Source organism: Poeciliopsis prolifica, unplaced genomic scaffold, assembly GCF_027474105.1.
Source record: "Poeciliopsis prolifica strain line A6 unplaced genomic scaffold, Auburn_PproV2 SCAFFOLD001, whole genome shotgun sequence".
NCBI classification, from domain to species: domain Eukaryota; kingdom Metazoa; phylum Chordata; class Actinopteri; order Cyprinodontiformes; family Poeciliidae; genus Poeciliopsis; species Poeciliopsis prolifica.
The window spans coordinates 17,877,669-17,898,850 of NW_026562376.1; the positions used below are offsets into that span (position 1 = coordinate 17,877,669).

The window sequence follows — 21,182 nt, forward strand, 5'->3', positions numbered from 1 at the left end:
GTTCAAAATGACAAACCAAGACAGCCACTCTGTAATATGTTCAGCCTTCCTGTTATCTGCTTCGAGTCCTGCTCTCTCTCACTTTCTGGCAGCCGAAGCGTACCACCGACATGTCTCCTCAGGTAGAAAGTATAGCTTAGTTTTGAAATATCTTTCTGCATTTCTGAACGTCCTCTGACTTCACTATGCTGATATTGAAAATAATCTTTGAGCAGTATGTTGTCTCTGTTGGATTTTCTGGTTTCTGATGAGTTTTACTATTGATCAGGATGTGTTATTTAACACTTCTGACCTTTGCTCTGCTTGCTGTAGATGTTTCCATGCTTGAACGACATGGCTGAAAAACAAATCATCGATACCAGTTGATGTCGATGATGATTGATTAGGTTTTCGTTCATTGGAAATATTTGAAACACTGACACACTGGTGACAGGACTTTCCATGTTTTAGCCACATTTTTCACTTTACACTGTTGATTTTTTTCATTTCATTTTTATTTTTAAGCAGTTAAGAGACACAGCGGTGAAACCTTTACTAGGCAACCAAAGAGCGAGCGAGTCAGTTAATGCCCCCAGCTTTGCTTACCCCCCCCCCCCCCCGCCCGCCCCCCCCTCTCGTGACGGGTTGAGCTGCTAAAGCCTTTCCTCTGCCGACATTTCCCAGAATGCCTTGCTGCTCCGGATGGGAGTTCAGCGAAGTTACTAACGTTCTATCATGTCGTATTATCTGTTCATATCGATCGCATGTCTATCGCGATATATATTGTTATTGATTTGTTGCTCAGCTCTACTTGAGCATACCTGATTTAAATAAATTGATAATGAACAAGTTTGGACAAAACATAAATATAATATGTATTGTCCTGTTACAGTTGGGTGATTCCAAACATCTTAAGGACGATTCAGCTCCTTTATGACTGGACCAGTGATGCTGTAAGTTGGGGTCAGAATCCCACTGAGGGTCATCTCAAGAAATGAAATCGTGTTTTGAAGTTTATGATGAGAGTCCTAATTATTAACATAAATAACGCACAATTGTACGAAAGTACTGAAATTGGGTCTTTGGGGTTGTTTATGCTGCTTTTCTACGTCTCAGTTAACAAGTAATTTTTGTTGGCTGTTTTGTGGAGAAGAAACTTAAAAGTTTCAAATCACAACCACAGTGTGGTGACGGGCCCGATTATCCCCTGACACACACAACAGGAGTGCCGAAGTGTAGGATGCTGATGCATTTTATTCTGAGCTTTTATTCAAAAGATGTCAATAGCTTGACATTACTTGGGACAGTCACTATTATGCTGTTATTTTGGAAGTGAGCTATTGAGCGAATGAGTGCAGACCATCAATTGTCTCTCTGTGCTCGACTTTTATGATCACCCAGGCAAAACAGAAAGCTCCCATTAAAAGCCCTTTGAGTGCGGCTTGGAAAGCGGACCAGTTCTCCGATGCGATCTTGTTCCAGACAAGCTACTCTGCCTGGGCGGAGCTCCACCAGTGGGCTCGATAGACTGTGTTTACATGAGGCGTCTAGACTCAGGCAAGCCACGTGCTGCTCCGCATGGACAGAATGGCCCTCGCTACCAGCAACTTCATCCAAAATGGGAACGAGCCCCTCTTCTGACAGACCATGAGTCACAGAAACAGAGAAACCGGTCACAGGATAACTGAGCCAGTCAGAGTGTGCCGGAGACGCGTTACCTATGATACCAGACGGCACGATTTGTGGATCTAAATGTGTGATATTTCAGTTTAGCTTTTAAAACTGGTAAGATGGAATAGCTTAGCAAAAATCTGTTAAAGGAAGAAAGCTCGTGAAATTGTTCTTTAATATGTGAATAAACTCTGTTCTCTAATTTCAGCACCATTCAGGTCCACTCCATTATCTTCAATAGCATTTTTAAAGGTCAATGTTTCTATTAACCTGCTTTACTTTAAGTATTACCCTTCTGGCTTAATTCTCTGAAATGTGACTGCAAATCTCAAAAATCACTGCGAAGTTGACGTTTCACCAATGAATCCAGAGTTTATACATTCACAACCCTGTGGTTCTGTTTCTGGCACTTTCAAAGAGATGTTCTCAATTCTAGTAGCTTGTTAATGAGCTTCCTTTGCCTCTTTAAGTTCAAAGGTCACCAAAAATTTTAACATTGAACCTCCTGTATGGAGAAGCGAAACCAGTGTTTTTGTGGAACGGTTCGGTTGGATGAAATCAATTTTGTTATTATTATTATTCAAGGGATATTGATAATCACTTGTAATCTGAGGTTTTGCTGCATGTTTCTCTGGTTACCTGAAAAACACAAATCCACAGATATTTTGGGGCTTTTACAATTTTATCATACATATGTTATTCCTTGAATCAGTCAGAAAATCAGAAATAACGCACATTCAGTATACATCTTCTTTCTAATTAGTGTGATTATTAGACTCAAATACATATGTAAACTCCCACAAATATATTTACATGACTTCAATCTCAGCCAAGAGTTGTAAGATTCTGGCAAACATGATTATTTTTGTCAATACTGGGATAATGATTACTTACAATGATCCTTCAATTGGAAGAAAATAGCCCCGACACCAACCTGCATGACTGCTCTGTCACATCTTCATGAGGGCCGCTACAAATTTTAAATTTTTTTTTTTTTAAATTTTTTTAATCAATCTTCTCTCAAAAAAGATTTCAAAATCTTAAAATCTATACCTACGATAACTGCATGTGAATATCTTACTGGCTTTGGACTACATTTATCATTCTTCTGTCTATTTGTAGTAATGACTGCCCTCACATTTGCCTTCGTAAAGCTGTTTGCATTTAGTGGTTGCTGCGCATTTCCTTCTGCTGTTGTGGAAGAAGACAGACAACGTTGTAAAACCAGGCCGTGCTGGTCCAGACACTTGTCCTCCCAGCTCAATCTCTCACTATCTAAACTTGCTTTCTCCTGCCAGACTGCTCTCAGCAGCCAAGACAACCCCCAGACAAAAGCAGCCATACAGCACATTTCCCGATCACTCCTCAAAAAACCACAGCCAAGGTTCTGTTACCAAGACTCAATAAAACCCAACTCAGACTTAGTTGGCTTCACCCCCTTTTTTGCCGTCTTGGGAGTCGTTTTTAAAAAAACAGCGTGGCATACAAATCCCGATTCTAGCCATAGGCAAAATTCTTCTCAAGAAGATATCTATCTGCCAAGGCTTTTGTTTTCTTTATATATATATATATATATATATATATATATATATTTTTATGTTTGGCAGTTCACACAAACCACAGGCAAGTGAATGTACTTGACGTGATTGCGACGATTGTTTACAGAGCTGAGGCATTCCACATTCTCTAATCCACACGAATCAGCAGCCAGATCACCACAAAACTGGTCGCGCTCCAGTCAAAAGCCTCTTTTGTGTCTCCACCAACGTATTTATCATCCTGTGCCTCAGACGAAAAAACAAAAATCCCTAATGACTGTAAAAGATGTTGCAGTTCATCAATCTTACAAAGGATATTAAAGCAGAAGGATGAAGTCTTCTTTTATTTGGAGTCGACATACAAATATGATCATCAAGACTCAATTAGGAACGACTGTGTCACAGAGAGTTTAGGAGTGAACTGAACTGTTCAGAAGAAGTAGAAATTGTGTCTACGTTCTGATGGTGGTTGATGTCCCCATGTTGCATGTTGCCAGAGTTTCAGTTTTCCTACTATAGTTTTAATAGTCTACCACTGCTAGACCACATCTAGACCACAGCCAGAGTAGCTTCAATTAGTAGAACGGCGGAAGAAATGAGCGCAGGGGGGTCAAACCAGCTGCTGCACAGGAGGGTGAAGTCAACAATAAGCAACTTAAACCTCAAAATATAAATTGCAGAATGTTTGTTTATACATTTTGCACTGTTTTCTCTTTTGCACCATATTAATGGTTAGGTTCACCCAAACCCTTTACATCAACACTTATGTATGCTACTGCTACACTCCAAACCAATGGAAATGTGTTCTTGGAGTGGAAACTCATGCTTCACTGTCTGGAAAGCGGATGTACAAGTCTTAGTTTGGCGACTGCTAACCAAACAACGATTTTACCCGACGGCGTTGTGTGGGGCTGTTTTTTCAGGAATGGGGTTTTAGTTGTAGCAAAAATAAACTCTTTTTTTTTTTCAATTTATTTTGTTGGATTTTCTCTTTTAGGACACAACAAACTTACAAACAACAAAGTTAACATTGTAAACATGTACAATAGATGTACACACTTACATTCACTCACGCAGGTCTTCGAACCTGCATTTGTTTAGTTCCAAAAGTAAAACTCTCAAAGCCTCAGCATGCCAAGACATTTTGGACAATGTTATGCTCCCAACTCTTTAGGAACTGTTTTGGAATGAGACTTTCACTTTCTGCTTGACCTAATTCCGTCCTACTTAAATTCTGTCCTACAAAAACATAGTACTGGCTGTTCTCTTCGCTTCAGCTGCATTTTTCTTTTGTTTGCTCCGAGCGCTTTGACAGAAAAAGGGAAACAAATATTTAGCGTTATGGCTCCTACGTCATCTCCAATCTGAACTCAAGATATCAGATCTTATTTCTGAGTTCTAACCTCAGTCCATCCCGTCCAACATCAGCGTCTGATCTTGTGAATGCCCTGAAAGAATAACCAGAAAGTTCCACAAAGAAAAAGCCAATGCGATATAAAAGTGATGAATCCATCCTGAACCCAGTGTCCCCACCGAGTAGACCTAAAGTTCCTGTCTTTGTGTGGAAAATTTGACAACTCTTCTGCATGAACTATGTCACTTTTTTCCTTAAATTTCAATCGTTAAAGTGCAACATAGTTTCGAGCTACCTACCACAAGGTCCTCACAAAGCATCTTTCATAATTTGCAAGGTGTTAGTCATTCACACCTCACTTCTTCGGAAAGCTTTAGCTGAACCCGTTCCAGCCAAACTACTACCAGAAAGTTGGATTTCATGGTTTTCCACACTTGGTCAGCATTTTTTGTTTTGTGAGCAAATGATTTTGTTGTTTTCACAGGAGAAATACACACCACAGTGGACGACTGCTGTAAAAACGGCCAGAAGCATGCGAACGATAACAATGACTGTGCATCCCTCCCCCTCATTTCCTCTTCAATGACTTGCAGGTAAGGAGGTCCTCATTTGATCCCAATTCATGTTAATCCGGTGGGGTCATGAAAACCTTCACCTTTTGTGCCACAAAGTTTCACCTTCCCATCTGGATCTCGGCCTGTGCCGGGAAATTTCTCTCGCTCCTAATTCAAAACATCTTTACCTTACTCCCGTAAATCTCCAAACACATTATTCACTTCATATGAGAGCAGGAAACACTAATAGTGATGGGATAGTAACAGGCCTCCCTGTAATCCTAGAAGGTGTTCTGCCACAGGTTGAATGCCCCCCAAAGGCCAGAGAGCTCTGCCCGCGAACACAAATGGCAAATGTGTTTCCCAGAGGCGATGTGACTTATCTTACATTCCTCAAAATTATAGTGCAAGTGGAAGGTCGGAAACCGGGAGGCATTAGCGACGCAGGAGGGTGTGCCTGGAGGTGGAGATGATGGGGCTCATAGTCACAGAAGGTTAAAACGAGGGCTTGTTTCAGACCAAATGATTGCCTGGGAGGTGAAACATGATATTAAAGAAGAAAGGCGAAGAAGAAATAGTATCGAGATAAGGAATGTAGGGATATTAGGAGAATAGCTGCCGCTCTCGATAGTTTTTGTAGAAGCAGAGAGTGGCTTGACGTAAATTAGAAACGATACGGTTTCTTATTGGGGGAAAGTTGTGGCGAGCGCCCGCTTCTGTTCTTCCAGTACAGCCGTTTAAAATTCAGGAAACTCTCCGAGATATCAGTGAACTCTCAGATATCCTGACATCTCAGAAACTTCTTACATGCATCCGAAAAGCATGTCAGATCACACTGGGTCACCAAGTCCCCACCGACTTCACATGCAGAAAAAGTCATGCGAAACTTTTATCTGGTGTTTGTGCGCTTGTCTTTTTTAGAGTTTATACTTTCCTTCTGATGAAACAACGATGAGAAAGAACTGAAGGGTTTTTGCAGTTTTCTGGGATGATGTCACTGATGTCTTCATAGTTGCCGATTCGTGCAATGCTGCTGATGCAATAAAGCTGCATTTCCCAGCAACCATTAGTCACCTAAGCGGTGGCCAGGCCTCCCTTTTCTGACCGGAATCAGCATGTTTATTATATATGAGTGACTTTCTCTAATGACGCATTTTGTCTGCGTCAAACGTTTTATCGAGATTTTATATGTTTGACAAATCACATAATAGTGCGCCGGGAGTTTGATGGAGTTCATGGGAAGCCGGTAAAATCTAAATACGGGGCGACTCTTGACAAAAAGAGGAAGAAAAACACTTAAGACAGGATGTCAACCCTAAAACTAACAGTGGGACTGAATCTGAATCTAACTTGACCAAGATTCAGCTTTCTTGAGAAAAAAAAAATTCTCTAGATTAGATGCAACTTGCTTTTTATCTGTTTTATTTTATTGTTTTATGGTTTTTAATGTTGCACATGTTGAGCACCGGGCCACTTTTAATCATGTCATATTTATATTTATTATGTATCCATGTCAAGTTTCCTGTCTGACAAGTTAGCTGACTCACGTCACTGTGACCAAGTTGATTGAGTGATTGGTTGATTTTTCTGCTGTGAGTGCATCAAAAGTCTTGATCCATGGGGATGAATAGATTTCTTTTTTTTTTAAAACTCATCATTTGTCTTCCACGCCACAATTATGCATTTTGTGTTTGTCTGTTCAAGTGTTGAGAATAAGCCAACAACAACATAAAAAAAGACCACAGCTGATCACAAATTCTTCACCTGAGACCAGAAGATATGTTTTAACTTTTGAAACAACTGAATAAAAGCTGCTTGGTCTACAAAGTTGGTTGACAGAATGGACTGTAACAGCAAACCAAATGCTTCTTTTGGTTTTTTTTTTCTTCTGGCAGGATAGCGCAGGAGCAGTGCTGCGTGTCAGTGCTGGAGGACAACATGTGTTCCACCGGCATCAACGTGGCAAAAGACCAGGGAGTCTGCGATTCTCTGCTTGCCGGCACCTGCGAGACCAAGACAACAAAGGTGCGTTCGTATTGCATGTGGAACTAAATGCCTTAAGATTTACAAATTATACCTCTTACTCCAGAGAATATAAGTACAGCGCAGATAAAACAAGTACAAGAATCTGTGGCAAGACTTGAAAACTGATGTTCGCAAGCCACTTCGGTTGATCATAAGTGTTTTTTTTTTTTGTTTGTTTGTTTTTTTTCCAAAGAAGAATGGACAAAGAGTGTTTCTGTAGACGTAAAGATCAGGTAGAGTTGTACCCAAAAAGGGCAGATTTTTCATCTTCAGTATTAGTTGAGGCTGGGTTTCGATCTGCTGCATGAAAAACAAAATATGATACATTGAGGTTTTCAAGTATAATGTGACAAAATGTGCAAAGGTTCAGGTAAACACTGGAGTTGTTGTGTTATCTCCTGATGCTTCAGAGAAACAAAGCTGCACCTGTTTACTTCCCATTCATATTCTGGAGAAACTACTTAGGGTGTTCTTAGTTTTTCCAAATCTCTGAATATGCTTTTAGCTTCTTTTTACTCAGAGTGGTCCTCTCTGACAATTTCCCTACTCAGCTCCTTCAGACTAGCCAGCACCAATTAGCAAACATCTAGTAGAACTGATCTCACTATAGGAGCTACTTCTCAGGGCACCGCTGGTATAAACACTGTAAACGGGTTAACAGAGGAGCCATGTTGTGATGACTTCCTGAAGGTGGAGTGTGGGAGTGAGTAGGACTTTCTTAAAGAGACAGAGGTCAGATTTCAAGGTGTCAGTTTCCACAGTCAAATTTCTTTTAAGACATGTTTGATATTCACAGCATTTTTATAACAACTTACTTAATTGTGATATAAAATGTGCCAACAAAATACATAATATTCCCCCTTTAAGGCTGGAATTAGTTTTCTTTTAATTCTCTGGATATGTATTATAAACAGATATCAAACAATAGGCGTTACATTGAATGGTCTTTCTTTTTTTGTGTCGTCTGCGTGTGCAAGACGAGGCATGCCGCTCCAGGGAGGATCTGAGTTTGTTGCTGTCAGACGGATTATAAATCCAGATCTGTTTGCAGGCTGGCAGCCAACCACTGTTTAGCTCTTCTGCATTCGCCACCGCTACACTCAAACCCAAACTTACCCATTCTGTTTTCACAACATTTCACCATCAACACATCTGGAGAGAACAAGAAAAAAAGAAATTCCTCTAAAGTGGGGGCAAGCAGGTTTGTACGTTTACTCCTCAGATAATTGTCAGCAGAACGACTTGTCTTTGCTTGATCGCCCGCGCAGTTCAGGCTTGCACCTAAAATGCTCCCCAGATGTTGCGGATGACAGGGGGTGATCTGGGTAATAGCTAACGCCTTGTAATAATAGGTAACCGATGTAATAGGTAACTGATGTGATGAAATAATCTGAAGTCGTGTTTTCACACACAGTTTGTCACCTGCTTCGCGCCGAGACCAGATACGGACGTTTTAGTTAAACTTCAAGAATGAAGGCAATCCGAACTTGTTCACTTTTGAAGTGAGAGTTGCATCGATGACACGCACACAAAACATTGCCTGAAGAATCTGTATTTCACCAACAGGCAATTGGCAAACAGTACACAGTAATAAAGATTTGGTTGATTACATCTGTGTTGTAACAATGCCAATGGCTATAAATTGGCATTGTTACAAAAAAAAGGAAAGCCCTTTTTGTTCTTCTTGACTTGAAACAAGTTTGTGAAAAAATGTGTTTGATAACTTTAGGGAATATTCATTGTCTATACCCAGTCTACCCCAGTTGTTGTTCTGGGGTCACTGGTGCTTATCTCCAGAGGTCATTGGGTGAGACATCGAGACAGGTTGCTAGTCCGTCACAAGGCTTTACCTAAGGGAATACTCGTGATTAATGCAAACTTAAAACAAGCTGTCAACTTCTGGGCTCACTGTAGGAGCTACTTGTCAGGGCAGTGGTTGCACTCTTTTCAAAGTCTGAACTGATTGAGCGATCGCTCTTCTTCATGGCAGACTGTCACAGTGATAGACGGAGAACGGCATCAGCCAGAGGGGGATGATGCCATCTCATCATTGTCTTCTTGTTTTCCTTACCGACTTCCTGTCCAGGATGTTTGTCTTTCTGAAGCATGCCAGCTGGTGTATCTGTCCGTTTTGAGCTCTTCTATCTGGCCATCTGAAAGATTTAAACAAATTTAACCAAAGTCTAAACAGACTGTCCCCGGGTCAGACTTCAACAACCTCCAGTCTATCCCTTTCCTGTTTTCATTCCTCGGCTTTCTTCTGCTGGAACATGGATTCCTGATAATCTTTTTTTTTTTTTTTTTTTTGTAGAATTACAGGATTGACTTGTGAGTAATTATCTCTCTTTCCTTCTCTCTCTCTCTATCTCTGCAATGTTTATTTTTGTGTTCCGTTTTGCACAGATGTGCTGCGACTGTTGTCTTCTGGGGAAGGAAGCTCAGGACCTGAACATACCCTGCGACCACAACCTGTCAGTGGGCTACCAGTGCAGCCTGGTGTCCCGGGCCTGCTGCATGGACGGAGCCTCAGACAACCAGACAGCAGCACTGGGACAGACTGAATGTAGGTAAAAACTCTCGAATCATGTGGAAATGTTTTGCGGGAAAGGTGAAAGCAAACTACGAGAAGGAAAACAAAAGAGAAAAAAAAAATCTATTCAAAAAGGTGAGTGGTGACATTGTGCCACCTGGTGGACAAATATTCTCATTGTCTTCTTGCATGTATAACAAAAGGGGAAGAAAAATGTCATGACCTTAGAATGTGCTTTCTGTGATTTCAACCCATGATTTTGAGTAAATTGCCATGATTGCAGAATAAAACTGTACTGAAGTCAAGAGGGCCACATAAGAAGCTGTTCTGGGCTGCATTTGGCCCTCACTTGAGTTTGACATGTTTTAGGATGTCATTTATCATTGATATGGATCTTTCGTCTCATACCACAGGTTAGAGGTAATTTGTGAATGTGAACAGGGTTTATCTACTCTCTATGTGTCCTGCAGTACCCAACCAGGATGGCAGCGCTGGCGTAGCAGTGGGAGTTGATCCATGCAAAGGTAAGGGGTGTGAAAACCAAACGGGTGTCATTGCCTAACAAGACGCCATCAGGCTTCGAACCAATCCTTCCTGGTCTGCGTCATTTCTCAGGGAAGTGTGACCACGTCTGTGTCGGGAATGACTCCTGCGCCTGCATGAAAGGCTATAAACTCAAACCGGACGGGAAGAGCTGTGAAGGTAAATGACCCCGTCAATTAATGCTGAAAATGAAAACAGGAGGCGATCGGCGAGCGCATAAAGAGCTGCGTGTCCTCCTGGTCTCTCAGACATCAACGAGTGCCTGCTGGGATCCAGCAACTGTCGCGGGGGAGAGCGTTGCATCAACACCGAGGGTTCGTTCCGCTGCATGAGAGAGGTCAGCTGCGGGACCGGCTACGAGCTCACCGAAAACAACGACTGCAAAGGTCAGCTGCATGCGTCCTCTTTGGGTTTTTTTTTCTTGTCTTTTCTTTTTTTAGCTGGTGTTCATATGTGACGTGTAAGTTAGCGTTTCTGTTTTGACTGCGTCCAGACATAGATGAGTGTGAGACGGGCATCCACAACTGCGGTGAACAGTTCACGTGTCAAAACACGCAGGGGTCGTTCCGCTGCGCCCCAAAGAACACCTGCGGCTCGGGCTTCATCCAGGACGCGCTCGGAAGCTGCATCGGTGAGATTGTTGTTTTGTGAAGGACTTTTTTTTTTTTTTTTTCTGCAGAGCTTTTGGATAGTGCGATGGCGTGTCCGGGCCAGAAAACAGAGCAATTTTGAGATTAATCTCAGAAATGTCCAAAAGTTTAAATGTCCAACTTTTTTCTATTTCTTTGGTGGAAATTTGCTCCCTTTTTTCATATTGATTCGCCATCGGCGATAGAGGCCAAATGTTGGAAGGGAATCAGAAAAAAAACATGTTATATCTGTTAATTGTGCAGAAAGAATTTTTTCATCTGAATATATAATTGACCAGCTTCAGGTGTTTGGGAACGATTTTAAAAAGGTACTGAACAGAACTTTGGTGCCGATTTCTGATCTGTTTTTTTGATTAAACTTTGGCCAGCCAATATAAATTGAAATTGATTTTCTTTCTTACAAGTGAGTAGCAAATTATTTCCAGTCTTCTCTGACCATGTTTTCATGCCACTATGAATCACACAGACACTGAAAAAAGCTGGTCTGTAATTTTCTTCACTCTGTAACACTGAAGAGTGTTGTTTTCCTGTGTGACCTGGTACAGCTTAATGTAATACATTCAATGTTTGGTAACAGATTAGATTTTTGAATAGTACTACAACACCAGCAGTAAAGCACTAGATCTCAGAAGTGTTGGAAATGATCTAGTCGAGGGAGGATTTACATACAAAACTGTCAATGTTTCCGGCCACCATTTAAGACTTCCACGATATTTGCTGAAGAAAAGTAAATGTCAGCCTAATTTGGCACGGTCTGTGTTTCCAGATATCAATGAATGTGTCGCCCAGTCGAGTCCGTGCCACCGAGGGCAGATCTGCGTGAACACGGTCGGCTCCTACGCCTGCCAGAGGAACTCTGTGAACTGCGGTCGGGGATACCGCCTCAATGAAGAGGGCACGCGCTGCGTCGGTATGACGGCGAAACCGCGCCTGGCTTAGGCACCGACCGAGAGTGGCTTTTGCTCCGCTGAGTTTGTGTGCCCGTCCCTGCAGATATCGACGAGTGCAAAGGAGCCGAGCAGGTCTGCTCAGGCCACGCTTGCATCAACCAGCTGGGATCGTACCGCTGCGAGTGTGAAACCGGGTACAACTTTAACAGCATCAACCGACTCTGTGAAGGTAAGCTCTAACGAGATCTGTGAAGAATACTTCATTCATCTTCTTTCTTGTTCTTTCTATTATGATCTGTTTTTTTTTATTATTTTTTTATTATTTTATTTTAGACATTAATGAGTGCAGGCACTACCCTGGACGACTATGCGGCCACAAATGCGATAACATCCCTGGGTCCTACAAGTGTAGTTGCACCACTGGCTTCCAACTGGCTAAGGATGGCCGGAACTGCGATGGCGAGAAAATATCTATTATATTAAAGTTTTGTTTTAATTGTCAATTATTTATTCTAAAAGCGTCTTGGTACAATTTCTCAAACAAAATGTTGACTCAACCCATGGCTGCTGTGGAGACGGGGAGATGGGGCTGTTTATCATGTCAAATTTACAACCTTAGGAAAACAGGAAGTAGCCATGCGTTGCTCTGATCTACTGAAGAACGAAGCAGTTACATTTATGTTACAGGGATGAAGGATTTCGTTTAGAACCGCGTTTCCTCCTTTGTAGATGTGAATGAGTGTGAGAGCAACCCGTGCAGCCAGGAGTGTGCCAACGTGTATGGCTCCTACCAGTGTTACTGTCGCCGCGGCTACCAGCTCAATGACATCGACGCCATGACTTGTGAAGGTAAAATGAAAGACCTCACTCTTGCCCCCTGAATACGTTCTGACGAAACGAATAAATGTTTATATGTGCATAAACGTTTGCCCTGTTTTGACTCGTTTCGATGGGCGTCTGTTCATCGACGCAGATATTGATGAATGCGCCCTTCCCACTGGCGGCCATATTTGTTCCTATCGCTGCCACAATACGCCGGGAAGCTTCCACTGCTCCTGCCCTGCCAACGGCTACACGTTAGCAGTGAACGGGCGCAGCTGCCAGGGTAAGCAGCGCCGTCGTTTCTGATCCTTGCTGAGTTTTGTTTGTTGCAGATTATATTTGAGAATGTTTTTTTTTTAAACACTTTTTCCACCTTTTCCGAATCCAGACGTTGACGAATGTGTAACAGGAAGACACACATGCACGGAAAATGAGAGCTGCTTCAACATCCAGGGCGGGTACAGGTGCCTGTCCTTTGACTGTCCCAAAAACTACAGGCGTGTCGGACAGACGTGAGTATCTGAACATCGAGTCCAGAACTCCAGCTAATGATTACTTTTGTAATTGTTTATTCTACTAATGATGTCTGACGATTAATTGGATTTTTTAAAAAATGACATTTTCTGATTATTTTCATTTCAGCATATAAGCCTTTTTTATCTTAAATGAAAAAAAGTTTATATTTTTGCCCAGTTTTGGGTTAATTGCTGCTCTTAATATGTCGGTCTTTTAGCAAATAAACTTTTTTGAGTCTATCCTCCAGTTAGCGGTTAATCGATGACCTATTTATTTGACTTAATCGTGATTAACCAATTAATTGTTTCAGCCCTGCAGTTTGCGTCTGTAGTCTTATCACAAAGTTAATATTAGAAGGTTTTATGTGAATCACACAGGACTCAGATTAGGCCCAGAGATGTTCTTTTGTTTGCTTTTTAAATTTGGTCCATATTCATAAGTGCAAATCATTGTCCTGCATGCTCAGTCTGCTTCATGTTGGAATGATTGTAGAATACATTTGACTGTAGCATGTTCTCCCTTGTTGAGATAGATGATGAAATGCACATTCATATTTTTCTACCTTCTATTTTTGTCACTTTTCTGACTAAGTAGCATTGTCTAAAAACAACAGTTTGAAGAACCTCTAGCATGTTCTCAGACGACATCATAACCGTCATTACCCTGTTAAAAATCATGTTTTCTTCTACTGCATGCAACGCATGGTTATTAAAAATGAAACCACTTCTCCCCTCCCTCTCTCCTCTCATCTTGCAGTCGATGCGAACGCTTGCTTTGCAACGACTCTGTCGATTGCCCGATCTTGCCCCTGAGAATAACCTACTACTACCTCACGTTCCCCACCGACATTCCCGTCTTCACCAATATCTTCCGCATGGGCCCCTCCCACATGATGCCTGGTGATGACATTGAGGTGGCGCTCACCACCGGCAACGAGGGGGGGTTCTTCAAGGCCGAGCGCACGCCCTCCGGCGGCGTGATGTCAGTGGCAAGGCTCATCGACAAGCCCCAGGACTTCCAGCTGGACTTGGAGCTGAGGCTGCGCCGCTCCGGCACGGTCTCCATTTACCTGGCTAAGGTTCTGGTGTTTGTCACCCAGGAAGAGCCCAGAGTACCATACAACCCCTTCCAGGAGTAAACACAAGACTTGTTGAGGATTAAACACAGTAGTTAACCATTAGGAGAGGAATGTTTCACATAATATTGATAATACGATGTAGACGTATATTCTTCAAGATACAGGCAGACTCTACAATTATTGGCACTCCTATAGGAACAAGGTGTAAAAAGTCTTAAATAAATTCATATCAGACTGTATCTCACAGAATATTTTGTTATTGCTTGTTTATACTTACAGCCAGGTCTGTCACAATAACAAATCTTTCAGGAACAATACATTTTCCCAGAAGCTATACTGTGATGAACAATAATAATTGTTGTTTTGAGGCCATTTTCACATGTTATAACAAAAGCGGCGTAGAAGATCAATAAACCTTATTGAACATTTAACACTGGGACTGGAAGACACTTTAAATTTCCAAAATAAATGAACAGAACACCAGAAACAAAACGTAAAATTAATTTATGACGTCTATGAAACAAAACTGTCGCTTAAAAAAGGGATGGTTGAGAACAATGAACCAAACTTTTGTGATCCAGTTTTTTGGCAGAAAGAGAGTTTTAAAAAAAAGAGGAGGATAAATTGTGCAAAATGAAAATTATTGAGCTCGCTTTAATTTGTCATGTGATTAATTGATTTATTGCTCATTATGACAGACCTGCCTCCCTCTCCAGCCTCCAGAAACTACCATATTTTTCCTCTCTTTCTCGTCGTATAATGGTATTTTCTCCCACATTTCCCGTTTTATATCATATGTAGACTCCAATGGCGAAACATTTTCCATATTTTCAAATCCAAAACTTGGCAGGAATGAGGCCTCTAGTGTGAGAAATTGATTAGAATCATGAAAGAAGGACAAGACGAAATCCTAGAGAGTGTTTTAGAGCATACAACGTAGGATTAAATCTTAAATGAATATTAGGTGGTTGCTACATGTGCTAACTTCCTGTAAGCCACTGGAAATCAGAGCTCTTCCCGTTAAGCTTTGTGCCGTCATCGCATCCGACTTTGGCTGGTGGAACGCCACCTCTCCTCGTTCACATAAGCATTTTAGTGGAGTTGTTAGTGGTGCCAATAATTGCAGTGTTTTTATTGCCTATTAAACAAATTATTGTTTTAGTGTCTAAATGTACTCAATGCAAAGTTTGAACATTTTTGATGCAACATTATGCTATTGCAGTCATAAAACTTTTCAGACATTTTTATGAGAATAACCAATAAAACATGGATGACATGTTACATATTAAACACTTTAAATCCAAGTAAAAAAAAAATCACTTAGTTACCAGTGGCTGTGGCTTGAAATTATTGGAGTTTAAGGAGAAATTATGTGTCTGGAAAGAATCCTATCTTAAAACTTAAGGTTAGAAAACAAAGTTTTCACTTCCAGTACTTTTTCATGATCAATTGTTTAAGCTGAAACGTCATCTTTCTGGATTCTGAGTGACATCTGTGATGTGTTGTTGCTGTCCCTCACAGCCACAACTGCAGGTGGCGCCCTCGGTCCGGGCAAATGGTTAAACGGTAACGACCCTTAGCAAGCCCTGTGAGTGTGTGTAACTTGACGATGGTTGCATGATAAAGTCTGACATTCTGCAGCGTTTTATGGTTGCGGTGCTGGATGAACACTTTTCTATTAAAACTGAGATAGAAATAACACATGTTCAAGTCAAGTCCTGTTCCTGATAATGGGGCATTGTGGGGCTCTAATCAAATGCAGCGATGGGAGCCGTTAGGGTGGGAGGCCAAGTCGCAGTTGTAGGCATGGTGAGCTCCTTCGCATAGTTTCACATTTCTTGTATTCCAGTGGTTTCAGCAAAGAGGAAATGCAGCTGTGCATGCAAATTCTCCAGTATTCCACTCTGGTATATTGTTGGGTTTTTTTTAAATGTTTTTTTCTTTGTTTTTTTTAAAGATTAATTTCAAAGTGACCAGCATTTGTGTAATTTGCGAACGGAAATCCCATAAAGGGTGCATATTAAATAGCTTTAGAAATGACAACATAAACGAAAAGACACTCTGAATTACCTGTAACAGGTTTGAAACTGTCGCTATGTGCAGCTTTATCAATGCAAACACCTTCATATTTACCACTTATAAGACCAAAGTGACCAGATTACATTCGTGAACCAGATCGGGCCTAATGCTACTCCCACACCCCTTACTGTCAGGCACCACATGTACGTCTCTCTGCAGCGGTGGTTTTCATGCACATCTTTTTGGCTTCCATCGCATTTAATGTGAAATGCAAAGGTTTCCACTGCGGCTGCAGACCCCAAAGCAGACAGATAATCCAGAAGCAGGCAAAGTAAGTGACATGCGATGGGATGCAGTGGCAAAAGGAGCTGGGAGGAAGGGGGAGTCATGAGTATAAATACTCTGACATGGTACGAGGCTGCGGCTTTTATTAACTGTAAATTCAGATGTCCCTGGTTTCCTTCTGTCCAGAGCCGTCGGGCCCGCGAGGATGCACTTGGTTCCTAGCAGGGATATCCTTAAAATGAGAGCCTGGCGGTGCACAGGTCCCCCCGTTTTCACCTCCTTCCCCCCCCCTGCCCTCCCTCCCCTCTGACATTGAGTTATGGGGCTCTGGGCTCTGGCCGGTGGTCTGAACAATTTGTGGTACGGCAACATCACCGCACACAAAATGAATGATGCCCTGCAGTGTTTGTGTTGGGGCGTTATCAATGTGCCGACTATAAATAATAATTACCAAAAAAACACAGGGCCCAAAACTTGACCAGAGCACTTTTATCCAAAAAGTCTGTTTTTCTTTCTGGTCTGTAGGTATTGCTATTTTGTTTTTTTGTTTCTTTTCTCCCCTCGGCTGAGCCACGTGAGGCGGGGGAGTGCCGACGAAGACGCGCATGTGTTCCTGTGGCTGACGGCATGTTTGCATGGATGAGTGTAAAATTGATCGGCCAATACAGACATTTTTTTTCTGTTTACCTTGAATCACTTCCCCCTACCTGCAGTGCATTGCAAAAGCTTTCAAAACTTTGAATTGTTCTGCATTTTGTCGCCACATATTTCAATGTTTTTTATTGGAAATTTACGATATGAGTCATGCAAAAGTAAAATGATAGATGATATTTGTTGTTTTAAAAGGGCAGTATTATTTAAAATGCATTTATTTGCGTTACATCATGTTAGAATGTTACTCCATCAAAAAACATGCCTGAAGTGATGATTGGCTTCTTTCATGAATTATTTGAGAAATACTTTAATCTCCCATGGCAACCAAAAATGCCTGGTTGGACCTAGCCCCGCCTTCAATCCACAGCTCCTTCTTGGAGTTGCAGTTTCTAATCTTCTGCCTCACACAGCAGCCGTCTCCTCTGACACCTCAATTCTGCTCCTTCAGACTAGCCAGCAGCAATTAGCAAACTCCTGCTGGAGCTGCAAATTTTATGTGCACATTATACTTGTCATTGCAAAGCTGGTAAAAACATTGTTCAAGGGTTAGCGATGGGATGCAGCGGCAAAAGAAGGAGCCGGGTGGAAGGGAGAGTCATGAGTATAAATAATCTGACATGGTGCGAGGCTGCAGCCCAAAGCCTGCTACTTCCTGGAGGCGGAGTTTCACAAAGAGCAGAAGTTTCTTAAAGAGACAGAAGCCCAATTTCAAGGTGTTAGATTACTAAGTCAAATTTGAAATTCGTAGCAATAAATAAAACAATAAAAACAAGTGCAACCGATTGCCTTCACAATCCAGCCATTTTCATGTGAATCTCTGTACAGATCCTGCTGTTCTGTGAAAGAGTTTGAGGCTCGTTGGAGACTATTGGTGGCACTCTGAAGAGCAAGGAACACAGCCGACAGGTCCAGATTGAGGGTGTGGTGAAGTTTCAGATTAAGGCCATAAAACTGTAATCCAAACTTGGTTCACTCCAACATCTGAAAATAGAAACCATGTGGAAACCAAGGCGGAGCATCGATGAGAGAAGCAGACAAGAGAGTTGAAGTTAGCTCCACAATAAAACAAACAAACAAAAAAAACTCTTATGATTAACATAAAAAAAATCAGAAAGGATTTCCATTTGATGATTTCAGAATTATGTAGATCTGTTGTTCCGATTTAAAGCACTTGTGCCGGTTCAACTTAATTTAAGTTTTACTATTCATTGTAGCCCGATTTAATATAATTGAGCCAATCCAATTAATTTACTTTAGTTGACTAGTATGAACACAAATTTAGTGTAAGTTGTTGTACAGTGGTACAATTGCGCTAACGAGTCGATCTAATTAATGGAAATTAAGTTCGTCGTGCAGATAGGCTTTATGCTGAAAGATAGGGAGCTGCAGAGACACACAGCTTCTCAACAGGACATCCTTACAGCGCCAAATATTTTAGATCCAAGCATCTTTGCGTGGCAGATTGGTCGAGTCAAAGTCTAAACCTGAAAAATGGCTCTTCACAGACAATTTCCAGCGATGGAAATTGTCCATCGCAAACTCAAACCCTGTCAGACAGAGTTTGAGTTTAAAATTGACATCAAGTAATAATGAAGTGCACATAAATGCTGGTGTGAATGATTTAAAATAATGAATAAAAAAACAAACAAAAAAATACTTTTCCCAATATTTTTGCGTGGCGCTGTAAGGCGTGCCACGCACAGTGGGGGTCTGTTCACGCTTTGCCATTTTCTCATAAATCCACTCCCTACCTCGGTAACTTTCACCTCGTCCTCCAGAGCCCCGCTCAGGCGGCGGTATTATAAGCTACTAGAACATTTTGTGGGTTTGGCCTGGACCAAAGCAAAACTTGGACCCGCCCGCTAATTGCTAATTACAAGCCCCTATAGTGCCGGCTTGACTTTCTGTCGGAGGGGCTCCTCTCTGCGCCGCAGTTCCAACTGAGCCCGGCCGCTGGAACTGCGGCGGGATGGGTCCTCCGAGGAGCACCGGAGATCCACAACCCCGTGACTCACATGTGGCTGTGTGACCGCCCCGTGCGCATTAAATTGACCCGTACATGGCAACTCTCATGTTTTTGTAACCCAATATAACCACAGACTGACATCTCTCCTCTGTGAAGGCCGACCATGAGCGGCCTAATTTAACATCAAGGCATCTTTTCTTTTCCTTCTTCTTCTTTTAAAACTTCCTCGCCGTTTCATGGACAAAGTGTTGATTTATGAGGGCGTTAATGCGTCCAGAGCATCTCATGAACTCCTTTTGCGGCAGACAGGAAGTGAAAAGCGATGTTCCAGGTGGCGTTGGCTTTGGGAGCCTCCAGTGTCTCCGACCTGTCACTGATTAGTCTGTGGAATAAACAAAGTCCTAAATAATAGGATGAGAGCGGCCCCAGGGAGAGCGGACGGGGAGTTGTCGAGTCATGTTGCTCACAATTTAGGAGTCTTTTAGAACATTCCCTTGCTACATAAATCCTCCTCAGGAGATTATCTGATGTGAAGCTGGGGATGCTTTGCAAATCCAAATATTTTCCCTGAGCAGGTTGTGGATCATTCTTTGTGAGCGCAGTAATTCATTTCCCACACAGCGTGACACGGGGCATCAGAAGAGCGTCGACGGCGGCGCGAGTCTCCACAAGCTATAAAGTCTGGCTGTACCACGAGCTGTCGGCCATTGCTGGTTTATTATTCTTCCTAACCACACGGATTTTGATTATTCCTAATGCTGAGAGCTAAATCCAGCACCCTAACAGACAGTGTTTGTGTAGCAGCCATGGAGGGAATCCCACTGAGTTCGTGATTATGTAGTGGGCAGAACTCTTCGAGTGGCTTGTAATTGTGAGCTTTAGAGAGCAAAGGTATTTGACTCTGAAAACTAGAAATAGAAAGCACCTAAGAGTCAGAGGGCCTTCGGTGTTTGTGATTTTTGTCGGCGTGTGTGATGTATTCTCTCCTTTAGGACTCTGACCCTGGAACGATCTGACACGGTCCGCTGTATAAAGTCCTGTCAGCCCAACGACATCGCCTGCGTTCTAGACCCCACGGTCTCTGTGGCCCACACCTTCTTCTCCTTGCCCACCCTCAGGGAGTTCACAAGGCCAGAGGGTAGGTTCACGCTCACCTCTGTCTTTCCTCCTCCTTCCTCTTCTTTTACAGGATCCGGCAAGTAAAGCAAACACCAGAGAAGTGCAAAAACTTGGGAAAGGTCTGAATGCTAGACTGAGATTAGCAGCTAGTGTGGATCCCCTCGCGACATGCGTCCAATGTCATCTTTTCTATGTGACCAATCCTTGATCAAATTCATCTCAGGTCAGGTATAGAAAAAGCGAACAGGCCCAATTCGCTTATAGGACAGAACAAATCTGTTCTAACATAATCTATTTTAGTCCAGATAGATTACAACTCCATGTTGGCCAGAGAGAAGGTAGTGGTCTGCAGCCTTTACAATCTAAAGACCCATTTTTGCTCTGAGTCCAGCTGAATAAACCTAATTTAGAACCACAGATGTTCCATGCCCTTTTCAATTATAGCTTGTAAGCTGCAATAAATATCTATTTATATATTGTGATTTTTAAATAAAACATTAGTTCATTTAAATTTTTAGGTCTAAAAATAATAATAATAATAATAAAAAATAATGTAACCATTGCAAAAAAGATACTGGATGCATTTTTATATTAGATGTTGATGTTAAAAATTAAGTAAAAAATAAAAACAACATATTCTTCCATACAGAATAATCAGAAAAATTGAAATATTATTGTTACTTTTAGTATCATGCTCTTGTAAAAAAAAGAAAATACAAACGTACATTTCCAACACAGAGCTGGAGCAAGACGTGCCCAGAACAAAACAAAAATTGTTCTACTGTTCTAAATATTATTGAGAACTACCCTAAACAAAAAACATGTTCAATTTAGGTTCCTGGTCTTTTTCAGTTCATGACTCCATCTTCTCCAATGAAAAAAAAAAAAAACCCACACTGGCAGCTCTCTAGCTGAGAGTTAGTGTCATGCTGCCTGAATAGAAGTAACCACTGTAATCATTTGCAGACGGTGACAGCTGACAAGCATCT

General features: G+C 41.8%; 1 protein-coding gene across 2 annotated transcripts in view; it reads left to right on the forward strand.

The window, feature by feature from the left end:
- The window catches only part of fbln1 (fibulin 1), a 37,158-nt gene that overhangs the window by 780 nt on the left and 15,196 nt on the right, over window positions 1-21,182 (forward strand). Inside the window, exons 2-15 of one of the 2 annotated variants that reach the window (XM_055037241.1) lie at window positions 5,027-5,135; window positions 6,992-7,121; window positions 9,525-9,684; window positions 10,122-10,175; window positions 10,267-10,353; window positions 10,443-10,580; window positions 10,688-10,825; window positions 11,611-11,754; window positions 11,838-11,963; window positions 12,068-12,193; window positions 12,464-12,583; window positions 12,708-12,839; window positions 12,945-13,068; window positions 20,067-20,212. In XM_055037241.1, coding sequence (XP_054893216.1) covers window positions 5,027-5,135; window positions 6,992-7,121; window positions 9,525-9,684; window positions 10,122-10,175; window positions 10,267-10,353; window positions 10,443-10,580; window positions 10,688-10,825; window positions 11,611-11,754; window positions 11,838-11,963; window positions 12,068-12,193; window positions 12,464-12,583; window positions 12,708-12,839; window positions 12,945-13,068; window positions 20,067-20,212 — 1,734 coding nt within the window. Of the gene's footprint in view, window positions 1-5,026; window positions 5,136-6,991; window positions 7,122-9,524; window positions 9,685-10,121; window positions 10,176-10,266; window positions 10,354-10,442; window positions 10,581-10,687; window positions 10,826-11,610; window positions 11,755-11,837; window positions 11,964-12,067; window positions 12,194-12,463; window positions 12,584-12,707; window positions 12,840-12,944; window positions 13,069-13,828; window positions 15,478-20,066; window positions 20,213-21,182 lie in introns of those variants that run through there. The other variant, XM_055037250.1, reaches the window with a different exon arrangement.